The sequence below is a fragment of the Megalops cyprinoides genome, chromosome 13 (assembly GCF_013368585.1).
Source record: "Megalops cyprinoides isolate fMegCyp1 chromosome 13, fMegCyp1.pri, whole genome shotgun sequence".
Lineage (NCBI taxonomy): Eukaryota > Metazoa > Chordata > Actinopteri > Elopiformes > Megalopidae > Megalops > Megalops cyprinoides.
This window is the reverse complement of record NC_050595.1, coordinates 7,579,364-7,604,284: the sequence shown is the minus strand read 5'-3', so window position 1 is coordinate 7,604,284 and position 24,921 is coordinate 7,579,364. Positions and strand designations below refer to the sequence as shown.

The following is a 24,921-nucleotide window of genomic DNA, read 5'->3' as shown; positions in this document are numbered from 1 at the left end:
ATAACCCTTGTACTCCAGAAAGACCACACATCTGAGAACCTTAATATAACTGATTACAAATGTATACTTTGTAAACGTGGCGTTACACGGGGTAGTGTTGGTGTTTGAGCAGGAAGCACATCTCTGAGGAAGTGAAGGATGTCCTGGAAAAGCCAACAAGAAGTGTTTTCGGTAAGTGTTTTCAAGTGAAAATTACGAGCCCAAGTCATATGAAGAGTGAGCAGTCCTACACTGTCACTTCAGACTTTGACAAACCAGTTATGAAATGAATGTAGCCACAACACTATGGTCTCTCCTGACTGACTTTTACTTTCACTTCACTGAAGGACAGGCTTCCGAAAAGTAGTTGTTTAACTAAGGCAAGCCAAAAGTCAATGCTTTTATTGTTCTTTTATTCCGTGCGAATATTAAATAAAATACATAACATATTTGTCACAACACATTACTGGCACATAACTGGAGGGGAAAAGAGGAGATTGCATTTTTTCTGTTATTTTAAGGTTTTCTTCCAACTTAACTGGAAAAAAAGAAGAATGCCACAGGGCAGGAAAATATTAGATAGAGGTGTTTGGTCCGTTTGCCAGACCCAAGATGACCTGGCACAAGCACCATGGAAGCAGACCTGTACAGGGTGGGACTAATATGTTGACATGGGGAAAGCCAGAGAACAAGGCAAAAGGCAGTTCCCACATGACACGAGATTGCTGTGTCCTTTAGTATCAAGGCTGTGGGAAAAGCTGGAGGCCATCCCATCTGTTGAGACCTTGCACTAAAGCCTAACTACAGCATTTACACTAAGTTGACTGAACTCTTTGTTAACATGCCAAAGATGTTTGACCGCAACACAGCTGCAAAAGTATTGCTTAGACACACCACTCACATAAAATGTAATGAGCCTTCTGGGTGATGGATCACTTGCCTTTGAAATGAGTATGTATAGGTATGGATACAAGGCGTTGCCTTAGAGATGTATATGTATAAGTATGGATATACCTGACTAGGGGGGAGGTAGAATGTCAGTTGAGGTTACCTTGCTGACATGCTGGTCGTTGAAGCTGTACCACTGGCCATCGCTGAAGGACTTGATGCAGGCGTAGTAGTGACCGCCGGCCGCACTCCCCGAGTGGACCATGACCGAGAAGAGTTCAAAGGTCAGCGAACTCTGGAGAGGGGACACAAGGGAAACATGAAAACACCTGGAACGCAGGTCACGAGTTCATCGTTCTTACATGGAAAAGTAAGGACAGAGTGGGTCTTCAAAACAACAGGCCAAAATGGAGGGGAGTTTTTGTCCACTGGCTAATAAAAGACCAGTTCATACTATATTTACATTACGTTACATGCATTTAGCAAACCCTCTTATACACAGCGACTTCCAGCACAACAGAACATACGCATATCCAACTATATACAATGTACAGTGTGCACTTATATAGTGTATATTTCCATAATTGTACTGCATACTTGCACTTCCAATCAATTAATAAAACATTACTAAACTGCAGCAGCAACAGACACTAATCATCTGGTTGTGCTGGTACTGACTTGCTGTGAATTGCTTTCAGGACAGTTGTATGAGGCAAGAGGATGCCTAAGAGGCTGCAGAGTGACACGGTCTGCCAAAGGAGGGAAGACTGCGTGGACATGTTGTGCGTACAGTGTGCGGACCCTGTGGTGGGGGGGGAGGGGGGGTACCTTTGGCTTCAGCGTCCTCTCAGTGCTGCTCGTGTTGTCCAGGCAGATCCCCTCGTCCACTCCGTCGTCCGTGGAGAAGTCGTTGCTCATCTGGTCGCTGTGGCAACTGCCCTCGTTCTCCGCCCCGCTGTCGGTGCAGCTCTCCGTCTGGGGAGACTTCTTTGGGGGAGAGGCAGGGACAGAGAGCGAAGGACAGAGACAGCAACATGGAAGGTTATTACCTCATCACGTCAGTAACCCCTTCAGCCAAGAGCTGAGATGCAGGGATCTGTGGAATCAGTGCTGCTGAGAAAATGGAAACGATCCAGAGGTAAACCGAACACAGCATACCTGATCACCATCACCAAAACTGTCTTAAAAAAAGAGACTGCACACTACCGGTGTCATCATAATGAAAGCCTCCTAATCAAAACACCAAGAGCTAGATAAATAATATTTATAAATGGATACAGTGTATGGATATGTAGCATATTTAAGCTCCTCTCGCTCACTCTCTCCCACATCTGCCATGGAAATCACTAGCTGTCAGTAGCTGCTATATTAGCGTGCTAGCTTGACTTCTGCTATGACAACCACCATACTCTCGAAGCAACATTTAGTAGCAGCAGCAGAGACTGTCAAAAATTTCAAGGAAAACGTTTTGTCAGCCTGTCACCTAGACAAAGGGTAGGGCGGTTTCCAAATGACTTGGGGTTTTGCTGTTTTGTAAATTTTGCCAGAGCTCTGTTCACTGGACACGAAAGGTTATGTGTTATGACCGCGCAAGTTCCAAAACACACCAGTGAAACTGAGAAAACGGTTACAGTCCCGTGGAGTCATGCAGGTGACACTGCCAGAGTGGGGAAAAACACTGGCGCCAGAAAGGCATTTAAACAGACTTTTGGTGACATCTGTTCAGAGTCCTGTGTCCCTAATCATAATAATAATAATAATAATCCAACAATGAAACCATACATACGAAACAGACACAAACACAAAGGGAACTTTCACGCTTCGCAGTTTGAGCCTCGGACAGCGACGTGGTTTGGAGGTGTCGCCTTCTGCCGGCGGCCCCTCACCTCGTCCTCCACGTCGATGAACGGGCTCATGTCCAGCTCCTCGGGGAAGGTCATGCGGTCGTTGAGCTTGATCCGGTGCATAGTGGTGTAGTCGAAGTCGAAGCGCTTCAGCTGCAGCGTCAGCAGGTAGGGGAAGTGCAGGAACCGCAGGCCCTGAAACCGGAGCACGGCACAGGTGAGAAACGAGGCAGAACCTTTCGCATCCATTCCACAGGCTCGTCCCTTACCTCCCAAGGGTTTCACTGCCAAATATTTTCCCTTTGCAAATAATATTCTATGCTCATGTTTCCATGCAAATCACAACTGAAGTAGGGAAACCTGTGATAAATTGTCAGAGAAATACCCACAATGCACTTTCAGACTATGTGACCTAAGCAACATAGGTCAGTAAGTCGAGTTAAGGCAGTTTCCATCACTATTAAAACAAAACTGCTGCAGAAATGCTGTTAAGGAATAACAGACCTGGGTCATGTTAAAAGGTTCTTTCTTCTTTGACTTATCAAGATATCTGTTAATGTGTGGATGCTCTACGGTGCCTTGTGATGGTTTCACCTTTCGGGCGTCACATTTCTTCTTGCAGCGCTCGCAGAAGTACTGGTTGGGCCCGTCCAGTGTCTCCGGCTGAATAAAGGCCTGGAGAGCCTCCTCCTGTTTCGTAGAAGCACCACAAGGGAAGCGAGATCAGCAGAGCTTTTCCCCAGCTAACAGCCCCACCGTTTTTCTGCAACGCTGCAAGTGCATCACTGCAGGGTTGCGAGAATGTTGTGCTAGCAGTCGGTGAATCTCCCGCACTCGAGGCACTTCTTACCTGTGCTTCTGTCTCCCTCAGCAGACACCGTGTTCCTCTGACTACCCAGAGGCAGCTTACAATACACTACAGCTCATTAGCTCCAACTGCACTCTCCCTCCACACTGAGAGAATTTAACGCTTTCGCACGTACCCTCACACCGGTGTAATTACCCCTTTCGTGCGTACGGTCAAACCGGTGTGATTAGAACACTACACTGGAAAAATTCTAGCTAATTTTAGCTTTAAGGAAGCAGTGATTTAAAGTTACAAAGTATAGCAAATGCGGCGGTGAGGACTATGAGAAGCCTAATGACGCTAATGAAAATATAACAAACCATGTAACGTATCACGCGCATCACATATCATAAAATTATCCACATATGAAAGGGTTTAACAGCACAGAGGGATAATGGGTACATCTGATTCCCACTAGAAATGCGCAAAATGGCAATTATATTAATTTAGCACATGCTTCAACATAATTAATCACACTCAGAAGCCAGAGTAGTGTCTGTGCACCTCTACTTCAGTAGGTAGCACCTTTGCTTGAATGTATCAGCTAAATTTTAAGTTAGCATGGCATCTAAACACAGGTCACAGGAGGGGGGTGTTAGCAGACGCACCACGCTCCCAAAGGCCTGGGTGGAGCCAAAGGGTCGGATGACCAGTGGGATGTCCAGGTAGGTGTCAATCCTCCAGCTCTCGTAGCTGCACTCCAGACAGCGCACGTAGTCCTTCAGCTTGCCCTGGTACAGCTGGTTGATGAGGTCGGCCTGGCAAAGACAGGACAGCATGTCTTCCTGTCTCAGACACTCCTTTAAACAGCTTCTACTAATATGGATTTGCTACTTTCCCAGCCTGGCTGGAACCGGAATCAAAGCCTCATTCTGTTTGCAAATGAATCTCTTTTTAAACTCTCTTTACTCTATTTGGACTCTTTGGAAATTGTGAAGGAAGTTTTTTATTCAATCCTCCAATGCCCAGTTTTTTGGCTTGTGTTTTCAAATACATCCATACTAAATTAGGAACTCTGCATGACCTAGATGAATCCAATATTGTCCCTTGCATAACAGAGGAAGCAACAAAGTTATAAAACCACACCCCAAGTGAATCACTTTATTTAAAACCCCGCATGAACAATAGCCCTTTCAGTCTGTGAAGAAGCAAAGCAACGTTCGATGTGGTTAACATATTCAGAGCTCTGTTTGACACTCAGGTCAGTAAATCAAATTCAGCCAGTTTCCATCCCTATTGAAATAAAACTGCTGCAGAAATGCCATTTTGGGACAACAGACCTGGGTCATGTTAAAGGTTATTGTTTTTTGACTTATCGGCAGACACTTTGTTCTTCTGCACAGGCGAGTTGCCATCTTTCTTGTTGATTGCTGCCGTTTAATAAAAGGGGCGGGGTTAATCCAATACCTGCTCTGTCTGCTTCCACTTCTGCTCCAGAGCATCAAACATGACCCTGCACAGCTCCTGGACGTCATGCTGCTGCCAGGCTGAAACACACACAAACACACACACGCATATACACACATTCACACACACGTCAGCCCACTTCCTGAACACTGAGACAAAAGCAATCGCTTCACATCCAGCTGTGAAATCCCCAAAACAGTCTCCTGCTTCACCAGGTCTGTAACTCTTGTCCTTGCTGCTGAACCCTTAACCGAAATGTTAAGCTTTGGTAATTTTTTCTTAACGCAGGAAATGCATGCTAAATGCTAACTGTGGCCGGAGGCTTACCCTCACTGCTGTCCCACCCGAAGCTTCGCGTCACATCCGTGGTCTCGATGGCCCGTTTCTTACTAGTCTGAAGGAGCACGAACAGCCTCTGCAGCTGGTACGGGATACTCGTGACTGGGTCCTCCTCAGACTCCTCAAACTCCCAGCTGGGGAGAGGGGAAAGGGGAGGGGAAAGCACAGTCAGAGCCGCCCTCAACACACACACGCACGTGACCGCTAGCCTTACAGAGGGGGATAATGGCTGCTCACTTGTAAAGCGCGTTTCTGAACTCCGGCGTCATGAACAGCGTCTGCAGCAGGCTGTTCAGGTAACAGGTCATGGCCTGGTTGACTAAGCCCACGTATCCTGTAGGGGGAGACACAGAATGCTGGGTTCAGAGGCCAACGTTACAGGACGTTACAGGAAGCAGGGTCCACTTTTGACAGGATGCAGAAAGAGAAGGCTTTGTGCAGGCCTACCTGTTTGGGGCTTGCTGAGTATGATAGAGTAAGTATAGAGGGAGTTAGAGAAGGCTGTGTGTGGGGCAGGCCTACCTGTTTCGGACTTGTTGAGTATGGAGGAGTAGGAGTAGCTGGGGCTGCTGTAGTCGCTGCTGCAGCCTGTGGTGCCGTCCCGGGGCAGAGGCCCGATGAAGCGGTCCTGGGAGCTGTCGTCCAGGCCGCTGCTGTCCGCTGTACCCGATTCGTCCTGCGCACACCATCAGACAAGGGAGGGGTCAGAGGTCAGAGGTCAGAGGCAGCGCTTCCGAAGCGCTGCAACATGCTGTCCCAGTCGCTGCCCAGTTTGGGAGTTCCAGACACCATTAAGCTACCAGCCATACCATCTGAAGGTAAACTGAACTGAACAGCACACTAAGTTTTCCAAGGCCTTAACACAGGAGGCTGGAAAATGGCAGAGAACAATTCAGGAATAGATTAAATTTACACTTAGGGACCTTAGGCCTTAGTAAGGCCACTGACATGCGACTCCAAGCCAACAGCTGCTGAGACAGTTACACTCCCTAATGACAACCCACTGTTAGCATCTTAGCGAATTAAAGACCACTGTAATGGATGTCAAAGTATAGCAAGGGGCGGGTTTAGTAGCTACTTGCAGTTTTATAAACGTGTCTCCACTTACCGATGCTATCTGAGGCTGCTCGCCGTCTTTATCTGTGAGCTGGAGGAAGTTCTTCTTCCCAGCTTCGAACCCAGATTCTGTGAGTGACATCTCACTGCCGTGGTCCAACGGTGCCTGTGACAGTGAAACAGCGGGGACAGTGAAGCGGGCAGGAGCTGCACTGCCTGGGGCGAAAGGCAGACAGGTCTGCACGAATACCAGAAAACCTCAGATCCTAACTGATATTTCTCTGGTGCTAAGCCCATGCAAAATGGCAGAAAGGGAACAAAACGCTATAGCCCAACACACACACACACACACACACACACACACACACACACACACACACACACAAAAAAAGGCCACCACACACTGTGTTCAAAGGCTTCATCTCGGTCAAGCCCAGCGCCAGTCAAATGTAAGCCAGTGGGGGAGGAATACAATTTTAAAACTGAATCCAGAGCAAAAACAAACATGTGGGTTTGCATTCGGTTTAGAGCACTTCATAGGATTACAGTGGGTTCGGCCCCCCCTTTCATCCCACCCGTCTTATTCCCCCACTCTCCGGTGGACAACGGGTTTAATCCACTGACCTACTCAGCCAGGTAACTGCAGCCACTGGGCTGCTACCCTGAGTCACATGGCAGGATTGACTCTCAGACAAGGAGAGAGGGGGAAAAAAAAGACTGGCATCTACAGAGGTACATTCCTAAGCTTGCTCAGACAGAGCACATGAGAGTTCTTTTTCTATTGTGCTTGGCCAGCTTCAAGATAAGAATGAAACGTTTCGGATAAATCGCGCACTGGCCTAATGTCCAGCTCACACGTTCTACAGCCAGAGAGAGAGGATCGCCCAGATTATGCCTAACCAAGCGGACTCCAGCCAGGTCAACGGGGACACTCTCTGTGCAATTTATTTGCGTTCCTAAGACTCCCTAAGTGGGGGCCAGGGTGTGGGAACCCACCATGTCGGCCATGTTGCCCCACGTCAGGTCGAAGGTGCCGTTCACGTAGCCCGCCTTGTGAGCCACATCCTCAAAGAGCTTGGCGAGGGAGGTGGAGGCCGGCAGGTTGAGGGTCAGCCTCTCGTTGACGGTCTTGGCATTGGTGGTGTCCTGGATGATGCACAGCACTCGCGGCTCCTCGGCAGCATTCTCAATCTGGGGGGGGAGGAGGGGGGGGCAAAAACGGGCCCGTGTGAGTGACAGACAGACGGGCAGCGTCCAGCCACTCACACGTCAAACGCAACCCACAGCTCTCGCAGACGATGCGTTTTTTTTCAATCGCACCGCTGATGCCATGTGTTAGAAAACACACACACAATGCAGACGTTAATTCACTTAGGTCCTGCGTTTTAAAAACAAGGGGAACAATTAAGAAAACCAGCCTTCTCAAATAAAAATATTACTTATGTATGGTGATTTGTTTGCCTAACTTCTTGTTGTGATCTGAAAACAATGTGTTCACTATCATTATTACATTATTACAGATAACTGAGCCAATAAAATGTAAAGCCTTCATGCTATTTTAGCTCTGAAATTTGCTTTATTGTGTGATAAAGACAAGACAAGGTTTCAGTCTGCACATATTTCCATGAGGCCAGTGAAACACTGACGTGACAAAGTTCAAGGGGGATCAAAATCTTGTCCTGTTTTCGCCTCTAGAAAAGCTAACTCAGGAGTTAAAATAATGTGCAAACTGTATACCGTATTTACATTTGTATTACTCTGCTCAGAACCTAAAAATATAATCTGGTTGTGAGTATGATTACTATCACTCCATTACAAGCCACTCTATCAAAACTTAACTCTTTTTACTCTTACTTGTATTCTTACAGAAGGGAAGTTTATATCTAGGAAGTATAAATCCCAAGCATATGGATTAACGTGTTTATAAGAGCATCATAAAGTGAACTGTAATATGTAGTGTATGCACAAGTAACATACTGACATACAGCCCTAACATTAAGGCACCAGTGAGTAAACACAACACAAGGAAGTACAGCACCAAGCTAATGTAATGCAGTATTAATATGACCTACTGCAGACCTTGTTAGGTTAAGCTCTTAGAAGATACGGCTTAAAATGGTAAGCCTGGAGGCGTATGAACAAGCTGAAAAACAGCCTTGATACTGTACAAAACCACGGTGGACGGCACACATTTCTCATGGACTCAAACGGTGGCTATAAGCAGCTATTTAAAGCAATGAAAGTTGCACTGCAGAACTCCCTTTAAATAGCAAGGCAACTGTCAGAATGATTTAAAGATGTGCATGCTTGTTAGTGATTGAGGATAACATTCATCTTTAAGGTATGTCATTTCCACTTGGCCTTCTCTTCAAAGCCAAGCCTAATTTCCCTTTTATCAGCATTGACATGTCACCACAATCAAAAGTACTAGGTCACGCACATCGGTCACATGTATACTACAGACTGTGACAGCGAAGGCCAAAGTAGTTTCCAACAGGACCAATCACTGGGAAGGATACCAGACAAAAAGAAGAATTTAAGACTGGATCCCATTTTTACTGAGACTGCGGAAAACTACACTTGGGTTTAGAAAGTGTGAACAGTGATGAAGCAACAGAGCTGGCCCACATCTAGTCATGTTCAACAACAACAACAGCATATGGGCATGCGGGCCTTCTCTCCTTCTGTCAGCTGTCCATCAGATTGCAACACAGACACTTGGGACCGGGCAGTTCTTTCCCCAATGGGTATGAGACACTCGTAGCCTAGCAGCACATTAGCTCACTATCTTGCCCAGCTGTAGAGTACCTTCATGGTGGCCGTCTTCTGTCTCAAGCTGAGCTCTGAACAACTAGGTGAAATCTGTAGCTGACCTGCTCTCAGGTATTTACCTGGGTCAAAGGTTCAACTCTAACCCTAACACCAGCACCTGAGCCCACTGGGACAGCACCAGCGTTACGTTTAAATGTACTGATGTTGTTTAAATTGCTTTCAATATCCACTGTCTCATTTAAATGATATGCTTGTTCTGAAACCAGCTAGTCTCTTTTCAGCTGTTTACTTACCCCTGAAAAAAGCTTCATTGCACAACCCAACATTAAAAGCTCAAGAAAGGGGCTGTGAAGCCTACATTCAACACCAGGGATGTAAAGACTGATACCGGTTGATGATTATTGTCCTAACTTGCAAACATTAAATGCAACTGATATCGCAGTTATGCTAACTGTTCTCCTCTGGAAAGGAAGAATTAATTGATTAAACAGTATTGAGAAACCGTATCTTCAAACCTGTGATAGACTGTAAAGAATACATAAGTTGTACCACTCAGCATTGCTTTAAGATATTATCTGCCTGGTCTTCTGAAACAAATTAATCAAATTCCATACTCCCCTGGCTACACTGCAGTCAGTCTGTATTCCAATATGTCTCTTGAAAAATTTGCAGGGTTCTGCAATACGAAATATAATGGGCCATTTCACAACAAAGAGGACCAACACAGATTTTGACCGCTATCAGATTTTAGGGGAGACCAATGTTCAAACCAAAACTGTAAAAATGTACTTTCAAAAACATAACAAAAACCACACACACATTGTATTCAGGTCTGACAACACATTGCAGGATGCAGTATTACAACATATAACATTTATAGATATAATTGTATCTGGGTCTGTGAAATTACTGTCTCAGAGTGGCTTAGCATTGAGCCCCGCAGTTCCAAATGAACAATGACAATTTCCATCAAGTTATTTTGGGCCTGGCTGTTTACAGTCAGCTGACAGGGTTGTTCCAGGACTAGGAAGTAAATAATGTTAATTAGGTGGGCAAGCCAGCAGACCACAGCATCCAGACTGACTACGGCATGCAGTCACAAAAGCGAGCGAGCGAGCGTGCATGCGCGCGCACACACACACACACACACACAGCTCCATCTCTGGAGCTACCTGGGCAAATTTCTTCTTCATCTCCTCAAAAATACTCTGTCTGCAACTCCAAAGCATACCCTGGTGATATGAAGAGGGGTTAAAAACACATTGTGGCATACGAACACACAGAACACTCACATTTCCTTAAACTGCTAAATATACTCGCAAACGTTTCTACCACCACGCATCCCTATAAATGTGGGTCAGTCCAGATGCAGGAGACTTGACAGAGACAACAGCCGTTAAATAACTGCTTAGGCCACTCTTATCAAAAGACAGCTCTGCTGGCAATGCAAGACAATGAGTGGCCTTTCAGCGTCTTCTTTGTGCTGTGCTGATGGCCCTTAGCAGGGAACTGCACAACACATGGGTGTGTATGTGGTATCGTAAGAGGACATTTGAGGGAGGGAGGAGCGCTTGTATGACACAGCAAGGCGCTGCAGGAAAGGATCAGGCACAGGCAGATTTGCTCTGGTGGCAGTGGGAGCTAAGAGGGTGGGAACTACTCTTACTGACTTCCTTCAAAATCCAGTGGCCTGATGCGATCACAAGTCTCCATTCTCATGGAGAACACTGCCCCCGCCAAACGCTCCGAGTGAAAGTAAGAGAACTTGCCAAAAGGCTATAAAGGGCCAACCAGTGTCAACACATCAAAGTGTATTATGAGATTAGGGGTATTTTTAAACAGGGATAATAATGCAGTGTGCTGACTCCAGGCCGATGCGGACAGAGCCTCGTGCAGAGGGAACCATCTTCAAACTGCCCAACCTGCGGCTGGCATGACCAAGGGCCACGTCTGGTTCATCCAGAGGGCAGGCTTTTTCATTAACCCTATGATGAGATTTACTTAAAGTTGAGGGCCCATTTACTTTGAGGACATTTTTGAGTAGGTCAGTCTGCATCTACAACACAGAACACTTTCCTGTGAATTTTTCAGCATATTACAGGGTTAACTGGATGTCTGTTTAGCGACTGCATGGATATTCTGCAAATACTAAGAAACAACCACTTAAATTCAGATTAACATACAATTAACTTTTTACAGGATTTACTCATGACTCATGATTCAGATGTGTTGCAAAACTCCCACTCACACGATCATTCCGGTTGTGTATTTTTTTTCCCAAGTTTTTATGTGAACACCGTTGGCATAACCTTACATTAAACTAAGGTAATGGTACATCAGTAAAATGCTACTTACATTTTACTTAATGCTACTTACACTAGGCCTGGTCTTGTGAATAATGGTCTTGTGTTTATCATTGACTGACCTGCTGGTGCCTGTGAGTTTGTGCCACAATAGTGTGTGTACGCACCAGCCTTTCAGCCTTTCAATGTCACACACAGCGGGCTGATCATGCGCACTCCCTGCGGCATTCGATTACAATGGGAACACCGTGAAAGCATGTGGTTGGCAATTAAGTCTGCAGACATGTTGTTGGTGCACAGTGGATGATCTGATCCAACATTTTTCTTTTTATGTTAAAAGAAAAATTATTGAAACACACTTATTTTTTTAAATAAAAATACAACAAATCAGAATCTCATTTTGCCACTCATTCCCCTCTGAAATTCGGACGGGTCGCGCATAAGTTTGATCTCCAAACACATAACAATCTGGAAGCTGAAACAGAGTATTTTAAAGATGGTTTTTGTAGATTTGCCAAGAATATTAAACAAGTATTTCTGTTTTCAAACATCTGCAAATATAGTATAATAGTAAATGCAGAAAAAAATTAAATGCTGGTTTGTTAAAAAAAAAAAACATTCATGAGCGCTTCTAATTAGGAGGAAAATGGCATAATACTAAGTAAGTGATGGATTAAAAAGTATAGCGAGACCAAACAGGACATTGCATTCCCTACTACCCTTGCTGTTATTACTGGTACAAACGTCTACAGCTTTAACACAGTGCCCCAGGGCAAAGTGCAACATGAGGCTTGAAGCTTTTACACCTGACTATAAAAGCCGGAATGCCAAGCTCTCAGAGCATTGGTGAAACCACTAAACAGTGCTGGCCGCTGAAGAGAAGCTGGATTAAATGCAAAATTCAACAAGGGCATGTTCCATAACAGCTTTCGAGGACTAGGCACAGGTCTAATTACAGGCGGACAAAAATACCCCATCTCCCCGCCGACTCACCCTGGAGAATAAGACTTCTGTCATGCATTTTAATTCCTGCTAGCAGGTGGATGCTTTTTTTTTTTATTTTATTTTGAACTCTGAAGCTCTGGCCTCTCCACACCACAGGACCTACACCAGGCCTTTTAGTGGTCATTTACTCACCACACACAACTTACTGAAAATAACTCCTGTCCCGCCAACAGCTATGTGCAAAAATAAATTCATCAAAATAATTAGATACTCAATGAATAATGCCAAGTAAAGCTTATACATAATCCTGTCCAGGCGTATATGATTCTGTCATCAGTAAACTGTTGTAGTATATCCTTCATCAGAATGCACAGAGCACCGGGGAAGCTTCCAGGAAGTGGACGGGTGTCCCTGGAATGGTGAAACCATGCTGACTCACCGTCACTTCACACCCCACTGACGTAGGCCACGGCATTATGGATTTGAATTGAGACGAGACTGCAGCCACCATTTCAACCACCCCTCCACACTCCAGCAACTCTTGAGCTATTCTGTGCAACCAAATTTTCTAGGAGCAAAGCACTGCAGGCAAATTTTACATGTAAAATCCACGAGACCTATATATTCTAGCAACAGCAAATCTGTTCAAATTGTGGTATGGCAAACTACTGTACTGAAAAACACAGCCTGAAACTAAAAATCTCCCAATTTCCAATGGAGGTAAACTACTGGTCTATTTTAAAAGTAAAACCACAAGAGACAATAGACGGTATTGAAAGTGATGGCAGCAACAGAAAAAAAGAGAGATGTAAGCATTTTAAATTGCTATCGGGGGCTGGATCGGAGGAGTCCCGAGCGCTGTAGGAGGACGGAACAATGGGCTCATCTGCGTGATTAGGAGGATGAAACGCTGTGTGATTGCAGCTCTTTGGGCCGTCTGAGCGGACTTTCGTCACTGGGCAGACGTGATTACGCCAAGTCTGTCCCGAGCAGATTAAACGGGAGCCAATTTCACTCCGAAGAAATGAATTATCCTACGGCTGCCCCCCCACCCCCCCACTCTATCCCAGACTAAACAAACCCTTGCCATCAAAACTCATTTCCCTTTATTCTTCATGAGGACGTTCAGAGGAATATACCTTAGAATTGGTAGTATATTCGCCCAACAGAGATTATCTGATCATCTAAAGGGAGATGCTTAAACTGCAACTATATTGGACACAACAGACAGATGGATGAATGGACGATAACAGTGCCCCGCTATAAATACAGGCTCAATGACACTGAACTGCACATTCATCCACCCTCCACAGTTGTTTATGATGTTGCTGAAAGAGGCCATTTTGTTGTACATATAAACAGCTATAATTCACCGCAATCAGCCAGTAAGAATTTATTATTAATCCTAACCACAATGGAAAATGTTGTCAGTGTTTGTGTGTGTGTGTGTGGTGTATACTGCATTTCTAGTGTATACTGTTGTCCAACTTGCCTTAGAAAATATCCCTGGGAACTGCCTTTGGTTTACAACTGTCGCAAAACAGACCTGTAACCTAAAGGGACCCATACTTGTGCTCCTCTCCCTCTCTCGCCCGCAGATGCCAGGACAGCTGAGTGGCTGCCCACACACGGAGATCGAGGAACTGACCGGGACATAGAGGTGCCCTGAGATTTATGACTGTTGTGATAAAAAAAAATATGACAAAGCACAGCCTTAGCAAGCTGCCTTTCGAGATACAGGACACGGGGATGCGACACACTCCCAGTGAATCCGCCGAGTAATGGAAGCCGATGTCAGCAGGCTCACTGGGCATTTTTCAGAACGGGAGAACATACCGCCTCTCAGGTGCAGTTCCGTTCAGAAGGACACGACGTTGTCCGCGGTATTGGAACGGAACCTCCGGTCTTAACTGCATGATGCTCTCAACTGCACGGAGCAGCCCCCCAGATCGGGTCTTCGGTCAAGCATGGCTTTCCTGGTGCCGTTCAGGGAAACGTATCGGACAAATGAAGGAGACAGGCCCAACAGATGGATGGTGCGGAGTAGAGAGGGAATAAGCATCGTGATAGGCTGAGAAAATTTAAGCCCAAATGCCTGGAATGGATAAGAGGCAGTTTATTTTCCATCTGCATGCCCTGAATGCAGCCAGCCAGATGCCTCACTCGAATATCTGCGTGATGTCTGCGGTTCCTTTTTTTTACTAATAGTTCTAATTCATTACCATTTTCCACTCACACATCTACATCATATCGTTTATATCAGTTTTAATTTTATGACATCATTTTGCTTTTATCTTGTTCTGCTTGTCAATGAATTTCTCACAAGTGCATGCCCTTTCACTGAACACTGCACGGCAACCTACGCTGACTGCCATCCTGTCAGGCAATAAAATTCTGTCCCCTGAAATCAAACACCTCAAACTGTCAACATCGATTCCAGAATTTCATCTTTAATTTCATTCATAACAAGACTTGTTCTCCTTTCAGTGCCATGAACAGATGAATGTGGGCCTGTACAAAATTCATAGTGTTAATATTTTTGGAAATGTATTACTCGTATTTCTTTTAATGCCTTCGGATACTAGTATGTTGTATTGATTTTCTGGAATTGTTTTAATAATGTTGTATAGCTGTGCAGCTTTACATGAGAAAAGACATGTCACTGGTGAAAATGTTACAAGTGTATACAACCTACCCTTTAGCCTTCAAGGTTGCTTACTATTTTTATCATCAGCTATAGGTATGGATGAGAATATAAGCCCGGAAAACAGCCTGCAACTAAAAGGTTGCCAGTTTGATTCCCCTGATGGACGACTACTGCTGTACTCCTTGTCAAGGTACTTAACCCCCATTACATCAGCAAATATCCAGCTGTATAAATGGATAACGTAAAAATTGTAAACTGCACAGGTCATTCTGTATAACAGTGCCTAATGAGCAACTTCAACGTAAAGCAATGACATGGATTAAACTCGTACTAAATTTGGTAAGTACTCCTTTGTTGTGTGAATGTGACAAAGCGAATGTGGCTTATTTAGCCATGGAAGTTAGAGCATTAGCTCGCTTAGATAACTAAATATCCTTACTTGTTATAAATATAGTGGCTGGTCAGTAAGGTTTGTCAAGATGTTTTCAAGGCTGTGCAGGAGTGATGTGCACTCTCAGTGGTCTGGGCAACTTCCTTCATTACAGTACTGATTTAGCTGATTGCCAAGCATGAAGCCCTTAAAGGCTCAAATGTGCACATTTAAACACGTCCATTGAGTTTATTACCGACACTCAAATGCTAATTGTGTGCAACTTCACTGCTGCCAAGTCAACCAGAGCATGGCAGCAGCAATCAAAAAAGACAGTCTATCTGAAGCATACACAGGTGGATCTGTAACAAACCACCGAAAGCTTTACGTTCAAGCTTGACAGATTTCACCGTTTCAAACACGTTTCTAGTAAAATGCTGTAAGGAGTGAGGTGAATGATCTGTGCTGATTGCAACATAATGTACTGCATAGTTCACATTTTAGGTGTGATTAAACAACATTCCCAGAAATAAATCAAGAGGCGTTGCGGCGATTTGACAGACAAGCGGGTAATCTATGATCTGCAACTGAAGGAAGCGGCATCCTCACCCTTTACAATCCTGAGTGCTGCCAAACCCACAGCTATGTTATTAAAAGGAAGACTTAATTTGCCTAATGAATGCATGTAGACTATAATTTACTGTTGCAACGTAAAATGTACCAAGTTGTGACGGCAAGAACCGCGAAACTGTCGCTAATGTCTGAGGATTTACAGTACTCCCTTCACCTTAAATTTCAATGTTTCTGTAATTTTCAAGATGGCTTCCATGGGGATAGCTGTATAACGTTATAGAATATAGTATAGTATTCACTAAAGTAAAAAAAAAAAAAACATCTAAATTTGTCGCGGTGTGTTAACAGCTGGCTTGTAATGGTAGTGCGAGGGGCCGTTTTGACCTCTTCCAGTGATGTCACAAATTCAAAGTCAGGTGTAGCCGCGGAAATTAAAGTGAAACTCGGATGACCATTTTGCGTTCCCACAGTACGGGGCACAGTATAGCGGAATGTGACCTGCGAGGGGGGTGAAAAAGCATCGGCGAATGACATATTAGGTACCATAAACACATGAATACATTTTCTTGAATTTGTTTCGCGTTTTGTTTGTTATTTTCAATTTGTATTAGGCAAACTACACGCTGAACCATGACAAATACAAGCCGCATCTTGGACAGTTGGTATGATTTTGCCCACTCTTGAGGCATTGGCTCGCCAGGAGAAATTTACCACCGCGATTAGCTGCTGTGCTACAGGACACGTGTAATATTTATACACGTTACGCAATTTTTTATCGTCTGTAAATTCATCTTCGACAAAACCAGCCCACAGTTGCCTAAAAGTCTATTCTTTGTCTAATATCAATCTTGTCCACCTAAAGAGTGTTTGTACTTAATTGTGTACTTTCTGTACTTAATGTTTGTACATTTTTTGGAAACTAAAAACTATGAAACGGCGCAAAGACAGAAAACAACAATCCTAATCCAGAGAGAAATCGAGAGTATTTTTACCCGAAATGGCTTGCTTTAAACTGATGCTAAATCATTTGCCACCAAGTTACACATTAGTTTGCATACTGACTCTGCTGCCCTCTGGTCTTGTACCATATTCGAGATGATTACGTTAGCTAGCTCATGTCACAGGGCCATTTTTGTGCTTCGTGCGACTGTCCCCCAATAGTAGATTAGCTATGTAACAAACGACATCAAACTTAAAATTCTACTTTTTTAAATTTAGCTGACTGTCTAACTAACCGGTTGCAATTACTTAAGTCAAACTGAACGAAACATAACTAGTTTCTTAGATACACCAAATGTACTACGTAACTAAAAAGTTAAGTAGCTAACATAGCTAGCTAAGGTTAACACTGGCCCAACAACAAAATGACTTGGCTAGTTCAGCTAGTTAGCTAACGTTACGTGTCTTTTTAACAACATAGGTCTGTCGTGTTGTCGTAGCTAGCAAGACAGCTAGCCAGTGAGCATCCTAGTCATTGTTTATTAACCTTAACATCAAACAGCATGTAGCTAGCCAAGTTACTCAAGCCTGTAGATGAAACCAAGATCGTTAGCTAAAATCACAAACTGCATAAAGCAGGATTTTCTTGTTTAACTACCTAGCTACGTAGATGTGTGAAAGCAAGATCACTAGCTAGTCACGCTAATTAGCTAGCTAAAAGCATGATCAGATCACAAAGGCCGCAAATATTGGCTAACGTTAGCTCACAGGCTACTAAACCTCTCTTCAAAACAATGTTGACATATCGGCAATCGGTTTTATAAATCCGGTTAATCCATAATTTGAACTACCGATTCAGATTTTGTGTCGCTAGGGAACAACACAGCTGGACCAGCTGGTTAGCTGCTCGCTAACTGCAGTTTAACTTCAGCTATCTTTCATTAAACCAACGCTCTTGGTTTGTTTTAAAAAGAGTAGCTAGCTGAACAAGCTAGCTACACTTAGCACTTCTTCCTTAGCAATCTGTCTAGTTAGCTAACTAACGTTAGCTCTTGGGAGCTAGGGGGTTTGTGTATCAGCCATCTAACGTTATCTAGCTACTAGTAATCTGCGATTTGCTAGTACAACGCCATTACCGCTTTCCCCGGCCTAAACCAACTGGTTTACTTCATCATATGCGAGGACAGGATAAGGGCCTGTCGGTGCCAAAACCCGGTCTCTGTGTGTATGTGATAATCTCACCTCTTTGGGTACGAGCTGGTTTTCCTCGCTGGGCACCATTTCCATTTGTGCGACAGTTTTAAACGGACATCTAGCCGAGCTCGGATGTCAACGGGAAAGATTTAAGGCGACGTACACAAACATTGTTTGTGTGTGGTTTTTTAATCCAAAACGAACGAAGACGAAACGAATAAAAACTTGTAACCAAAGTGATCGCCGATACTTTCTTTTCTATTAGCTACACCACCTAAGCACAAACAGCAATCAATGGAAAAAAATGGCTGTGCCTCAGTTTCGCGAGACTTCAGCCGGCCCCTAACGTCACTTCCTAAACATCCTTGACGTCCTTATGGGATGTACACAATGTAACCTCCAATAACCTCACTACACCAGCATGCATGTATGTACAGCGTGCTATGTTGCAGTTTATATATGTTATGCCAATACTGTATGTAATACTTACATGTATGTAACCAAAGACCTTATGTTTTAGTTAGAGTCCTAGCTGGAAAAAGTTCCACATGTTTGAGAACTTGTGCAACATTTAGAGTTTCATCGCTCATTACTTTCTGTGTCAAAGACGAGTTTACCTTTGCTTGCCCCATTTTAGTGGACCATGAAGGTAGAGAGGGAACACAACAAGGCTTGTAGGGAGGTCTGCAATTTATGTGTATATTGCTAACAATCTGTTGTGTGGTGTTAGTTAAGGAGCAGGACTCTTAACCAAAAGGTTGCCGGTTCAATTCTCCATGGGGGCACTGCTGCTGTACCCTTGAGCAAGGTACTTAATCGACAGTTGCCTCAGTAAATATCCAGCCGTATAAATGAATAACATCGGAAAAACCTTTAATTTATGTAAGTTGCTCTAGAGAAAGTGTCTGCTAAATGACAATAGTGTAAAGTAATGTAATGTAACAACTGTACAATAAATGCTTTCACTTTCAGGAATGCAAGCCATAGATCTGCAGATCTTGGTCACACAAATTGTACCAAATTCCCTCTGTAATCACAGAGAAGATATGACCGATGTAGCCAGTGATGTCAAAGCTTCACAGAACATTTCACTACCTACAACCAATCTGAGCATCCTCAACAACTTTAGGCAGCCAATAAGCATTAGGTCTATAAAGCTAAAGTGGTGAGTTCCACATGGGCATCTAACCTGTGAACATTTACATTTATTTATTTAGCAGACGCTTTTCTCCAAAGCGACGTACAAAAGTGCATACAGTAAGTATAGCGACAGTACGGGGACAGGATGTGTACAGTTCCACAATGAGACAGTTCTCAGCTGAGAGCAAGGTCTGTTTGAGGATCACATCACAACAGGTCTATTCACAAGAGACACCATTAGCTCACTGAGCAAAAACTCATGATCCCTTGCAGAGGAAACCAGACCTTATACCTGTCCAGAGATGTTATACCTTTCTAGAAACTGTTTTTTTTTTAATATCCCTCAAGAAATACTTCACACTTCACCCTACACGTCTACTGAGGTAGTTCTGTGGCTTGTTATTTGGATTACAGATGATTGTAGCCTTTTCCTGCTATTATGTTTGGCCTTGTACCTCAGACTTAAAGTTTGCTTTGTAATCATATATTGTGTATTAATTTCATCAATAGTTAGTTAATTGGTTAATTGGCCTTTCTTCTTAAATTATGATGATCAGTGCTGAGATTATATTCTTTGCTCCTCCATCTATCAATAACTATTCCAGGAAAAAATAGATTTTTACTGTCATTCACTGAACTTCTGCTAAATCAACCAGTAAAATGTAAAACCACAAAACCCCAGCCAAACTAAAGACCCCAGCATGAGCGAGGGGTCTTCATGTATGAGTTTCACACATTGTCGTCAAAGGGCATTTTACATATTACAGTCTTATAGAGCAGTGCTGAGTAATCAGGAAGGACGTGAGGTGGTATTTATGGTGTTCTCTCATGTTCTAACTCAATGACACGAGATTGGAACAGTGAATACTAAGCTAAGTTTTGCAAATTACATTCAGCCTAATACTTTCATTATTTTTTTGGACAAATTCCAGCATGGTAACATTAGTTGTCCCAGAGGTTACCAGTCCTAATTTTGTGTGGTTTGAAGTTCTTGGAGCAAAGACACCTCAGTTTAAACTGTCTGGTGCATAATTTCTATATTGTAAATAAGAATCCTTTGTTATTAATCAGATTTCTTCTGTGTTTGTATTTTATTTGATTACATTTACAGAAAAAAATCTGCCATGAGATTCCAAGGCCACTTATTTGCATGGCCTTATCTCATCACAAATGTACCTTTGTGTTTGTGTATCATGTGAAAAGTAATAGACACTTACCATATGTCATTTAATCAGAGATCAAATGTATGCAGATATCAGATGTGACCTATGAAAAAGCCAGTCAGTCACATGGGGCGGTATGTTTTTTTTTTTTTTATCTGTTAAGCTGTGTGGAAGATGAAAGGGCAGTTAAATGCTCAGATGGCACTAAAAGAAAATGTGTTGCCCTGCTTAAATGCCTCAACCAATGAGATGCATTTTGGCTTGCACTGAGTTCACACTGAAATACATTGGCTCCATGGGCGCAGGCCGGGAAAGCAAACTCAAATGTAATTTCCTCACGGCTGTGTTTGTGTGGAGGCCTGTTAGTTGCTCATACCCAAATTGATCATTCAACACATTTGAATTATAAAAATATCACTTCAAATTTTTAGAGTATTCTCAGATACATTGTATGGTCAGCTGAGCAAATGACTGGTCTCTACACAATCAAAGTAGGTTCATTAACACTCACAGAACTGGATGACCTGGTTGTGTTGTTTTCCTTGTGCAGCCAGGTCAGGTAGCACATCCTATGGATCTTGATGCCATGGAGACAAACCAAATACAGAGTCTGATATGCTCACATCTTTACTTTTCTGCTGCTTTTATGAACAGCGTGATGTATCCATTTTGGAACAGTGTGTCCTTAAGCTTTAGTGATTAGTTTTGGCCACCACTATAGCCAGAGTAACCCAAGTCAACAGATTCCAAGGACCAGGTTTAAAAAGTCATTTATTTATCTCTTGCTCAGTCCCCCTTCAGTAGAGCCAAAGACAACAATGACATAACATTGAGCGATGACCATTTTGAACTTCTCCAAACAAGTTATGTGGCTGCGCAGTTATTTTGATTTTGATGAGAAATATTGTCCCTTTGCTGGGTCAAATGTCAGTGATATATTATACTGTAAAATAAATCAAAGTAGAGACACCAAGAATAAATATTTTCATATACCTTTGAAACAGCCAGGCCATTCTCTGTGAACACATGTTATACCAATATACCGGGACACCAATGGTGTATACCACCCCCTTAAGCAAGCTGGGACCTCACCAGAAATGATACATACTATGTGAAAGTGAAAAACATTCTACTAAATGCATGTCTCCTCACTCAACATAAATGACTTCAGCATGTTTAGGTCCGATATGTTTAGTGGGACACTACATGTCACTCAGCATGTTTTTAATTTTGCTTAATTCCTACAGTGACTCCATGGATCCAGGGTCCAAGCATTCTGTATTTGCTTCTCAAAAATGCAATTTAATCAATTTAATGGTATTACAAAGCTTTATTTTATTAGCATTTTCCAGACAAGTATCAATATGTTCTGTGTGTTCCCCATGGTGAGAACGATTCTACCATGAAATATGCCAAAACAATGAATTAATGCACATTAATCATGCATTCACAGATGCTTTTTAAGCACCAGCTGCCTTGGATACATGCAATTCCTCACTCAGTTTAAAGGAGGGGTGGGTTGTAATTGGATCCACCTGTGCTTTTGTCAAATGATGTGTAATACTGCCATCTGCTGGTAAGAGAGGAATTGATTTTCTGATAAACTGGACGTGATCAACCTGTTGCAGTCAGGATGATCACTGGCGCAAGTAAGGTGCGGGTGTTATTCTGTCCTTCGAATTCAAAATTATAACAGAGCATTTGAGAATTTTCCAAAATTTGAAAGTAAAACCGTTATTTATTTATTTATTTATTTTGTATCATGGTGTACTTTCTAAATCTGAAATGGAAATACACAGACCTTGATTTGACCTTTGAATCTTATTCACATTTGAAACATCATAGCAACTATGTCTGGAACCAAATGGAACCCATGTGTATGTATGACTTTATGACAATATACTATGCCAATAGTAACAATTGATGTTGTTCAGGCCAGTTTCTAATTTTATGACCTTACCAATTTCATTTGTTTTCAAATGTAATCTAATGCTACTCTGCTTGTGTCTTTAATCACATATCATTGACAATTCTGTGACTGTGTCTGCAAAACATCCATCTACCCACCACATCATCCATTAGAGGGCTGTTGTGCAACAGAGCTGCAGCTCTTAGATACAGGACAGCACACTGAATCACAAGCAGCTCCCAGTTGTACAAGCTCAAACCCAGGACCAAGATCGATAGTGCCCCCACCCTACTGTGCCACCCTGAAGTGTTAGGAAAAAGCACATTACATAAAGGAACTGCTATTTGCTGCTAGCGAAGTTTAATTTTCCCCCCACTAAAACTGTCCTCACAGGCGCAAGTGGACACGGAAGAATCAAAGCACTGTGTACAAACACACAGAGCATCTGAGCCAGAACTGATCAGGGTCTGCAGATGAGGGGGCTGTTCAGTGTGATTCAGTCTCAAAAAAGTCCCAAATTACTAAACTGAACCTACACAGTTAGAGCAAAAAATCATTGGTACATCTTACCTGCAATGCACTTTGTGAACATTAAAAGCTTTGTGGGGCCACATCCATATTAGAATGAGCTTCAGCCTGTGATGGAGAAAAAACGGCAGTTGATTCATTTGCACTGCTCTTATACTACACTCAAAGTGTCGGACCAGTTGGAGTCCAGAACTGATAAAAAGCTTCAAATAGATCTCTCACTGAGGATTTGCAATCTGCATTTGCAAGTCTTGATTGGATTCTGTGATATGAATCACACTATGTGAAACTGTGCTTCATCAGCCTTCATGTGGAGGCTATGAAGGTACTGTGCACTTCAAAAAAAAAGCCTTTACAGCATCTGTCTTGAAGGAGGCTTGGGGTAAAAAAGGAATTTTCCATAACAAATGTTTCAATGCCACTGATTTTTCCAATTTCAAGTGCCAAAGTGACTTCACAAGTGTTTCACACACTGGATGGAAATCTTCAATGTGACAGATTTATAGGCCTGACAAAGTAGTCTACAGCATTCTGCAGGCACAGTGTTGGAATGGCTCCCCTTTTTTTGGGACAGAAGATTCTGTACAAAAAACACAGGGTCAGGACACATTAGGGGACTGGTATACATAACATCTAGGGTGATCCATGTGCATTGTGAGGGGTGGAAAGTCTTACCCAAACCGCACTTTTTAGATCATTGCAAGGAGGACATTTAAAAAACAAAAAGCAAAAAAACAAAACGTAGAACTAAGAACACTATGAAATGACAGCCAACTATAGATTACAAATTTACAGAGGATTTTTCCACTGAACAGAACATTGTCCTGTTCAACTGACTGTCATTTTTTAAATTCATAATTAGATGATCTCGGATTTTCAGTAGGTTTAATATCCAATATAGCAAAATGACATTTTATCATTTGCTTTTAAAAACGACACTTCTGAGATGTTTGCTTATAGAATTAAGGAATAAAATAAAAAATATTACATTACGATGCTCACTGCTTCCCCTAGTGTTGTTACTGTCGTAGCAGCTGCAACGAGAAGCCTATAGGTGGCAGTCATGAGCTGCTGAGGATAAAACGCAAAGTCATTTCCCAGAGAACCAAATAGAATGTTCTCCTAAATAAAATGCACTTGAAATCAGCACTGCCATTCACAGCCTCTAACAAACAGTGCTTTAACTGAAAAAAAATATGTGCAATCAGTGTTTTTTGAGGAATAAATAAAATTTATTATATTTGTAATAACAGCAATGCTACACAAACATGTTTTTATTATAAATAATTGCATATTTTTTGGAAATTTAATATTGCAATTAATATACTCAATATTAGCCAATGACCGTGTTTCTCTCATGCTAAAGAGGCAGTGTGGACTTCACTTTGCATTGCAGCTTCCCATTGGGGCCAAATAGAATGTATTTCAGACAGTTCATCCTTTTGCATTATTTAGAGAAGTATTAGGCATGTCTGAATTTTACAGATTGTTTAGAATGCCTCAGGGGCTGTACATTTTAAAATGTGGTTGTTATTTCTATAGGCCTACCATAATTTCTCAAATCTTCCAACAAAGGGTTAGTATGACTGAAATGAAAGATTTCATCAAGGACAAGAAAGATCCAGAGTTTCATGTGTGGGCCCTGAAGTGAGTGTGAAAAACCCACCCATTGTGAACTGAAATAATGTTGCGATTACAAATGTTTCCATTGGCCCTTATATACATAAAATGTTGAAACAGCAGACACATGTAAAAATATTCAGCCAATCCCTGCCATCTGACCAGAACCACAAAGCACAAAACCAGTGGAACGTCAATGTACTGTATGTTTGGCAGAATAGACATTTCATCATTTACGCCCTCATGTCAATGGTGAAAGAAAATGGATTCCACATACAACTGAATACACGGATGGGTAACAATGATATGTTACGGTGCTTGGTATGCTGAATGAGTCATCATTTTTGCAGTGGTCCTTTGGTACCAGTGGAAACTGACTCCTACTGTGGCCTACCCCTGATCCAGGTGAAATCTCAGTGTATCTGGAAGGCTTTTGCTTGTGTTCAGACCAAGCCAGC

General features: G+C 42.8%; 1 protein-coding gene across 3 annotated transcripts in view; it reads right to left on the bottom strand.

Moving 5' to 3' along the window:
• usp47 (ubiquitin specific peptidase 47) overlaps positions 1-18,386 on the bottom strand; it is a 29,613-nt gene extending 11,227 nt beyond the window's left edge. Inside the window, exons 1-13 of one of the 3 annotated variants that reach the window (XM_036543428.1) lie at positions 18,152-18,386; positions 10,305-10,364; positions 7,357-7,551; positions 6,413-6,526; positions 5,827-5,980; positions 5,542-5,638; positions 5,293-5,438; positions 4,966-5,045; positions 4,167-4,316; positions 3,306-3,401; positions 2,754-2,906; positions 1,696-1,854; positions 1,031-1,162 (exon numbers count right to left, since the gene is read on the bottom strand). In XM_036543428.1, the coding sequence (XP_036399321.1) occupies positions 1,031-1,162; positions 1,696-1,854; positions 2,754-2,906; positions 3,306-3,401; positions 4,167-4,316; positions 4,966-5,045; positions 5,293-5,438; positions 5,542-5,638; positions 5,827-5,980; positions 6,413-6,526; positions 7,357-7,551; positions 10,305-10,364; positions 18,152-18,196 (1,581 nt within the window). In that variant the 5' untranslated portion in view covers positions 18,197-18,386. The remainder of the gene's footprint in view (positions 1-1,030; positions 1,163-1,695; positions 1,855-2,753; positions 2,907-3,305; positions 3,402-4,166; positions 4,317-4,965; positions 5,046-5,292; positions 5,439-5,541; positions 5,639-5,826; positions 5,981-6,412; positions 6,527-7,356; positions 7,552-10,304; positions 10,365-18,151) is intronic. The other 2 variants (XM_036543429.1, XM_036543430.1) reach the window with 2 other exon arrangements.
• Between the last annotated feature and the right edge of the window lie 6,535 nt (positions 18,387-24,921).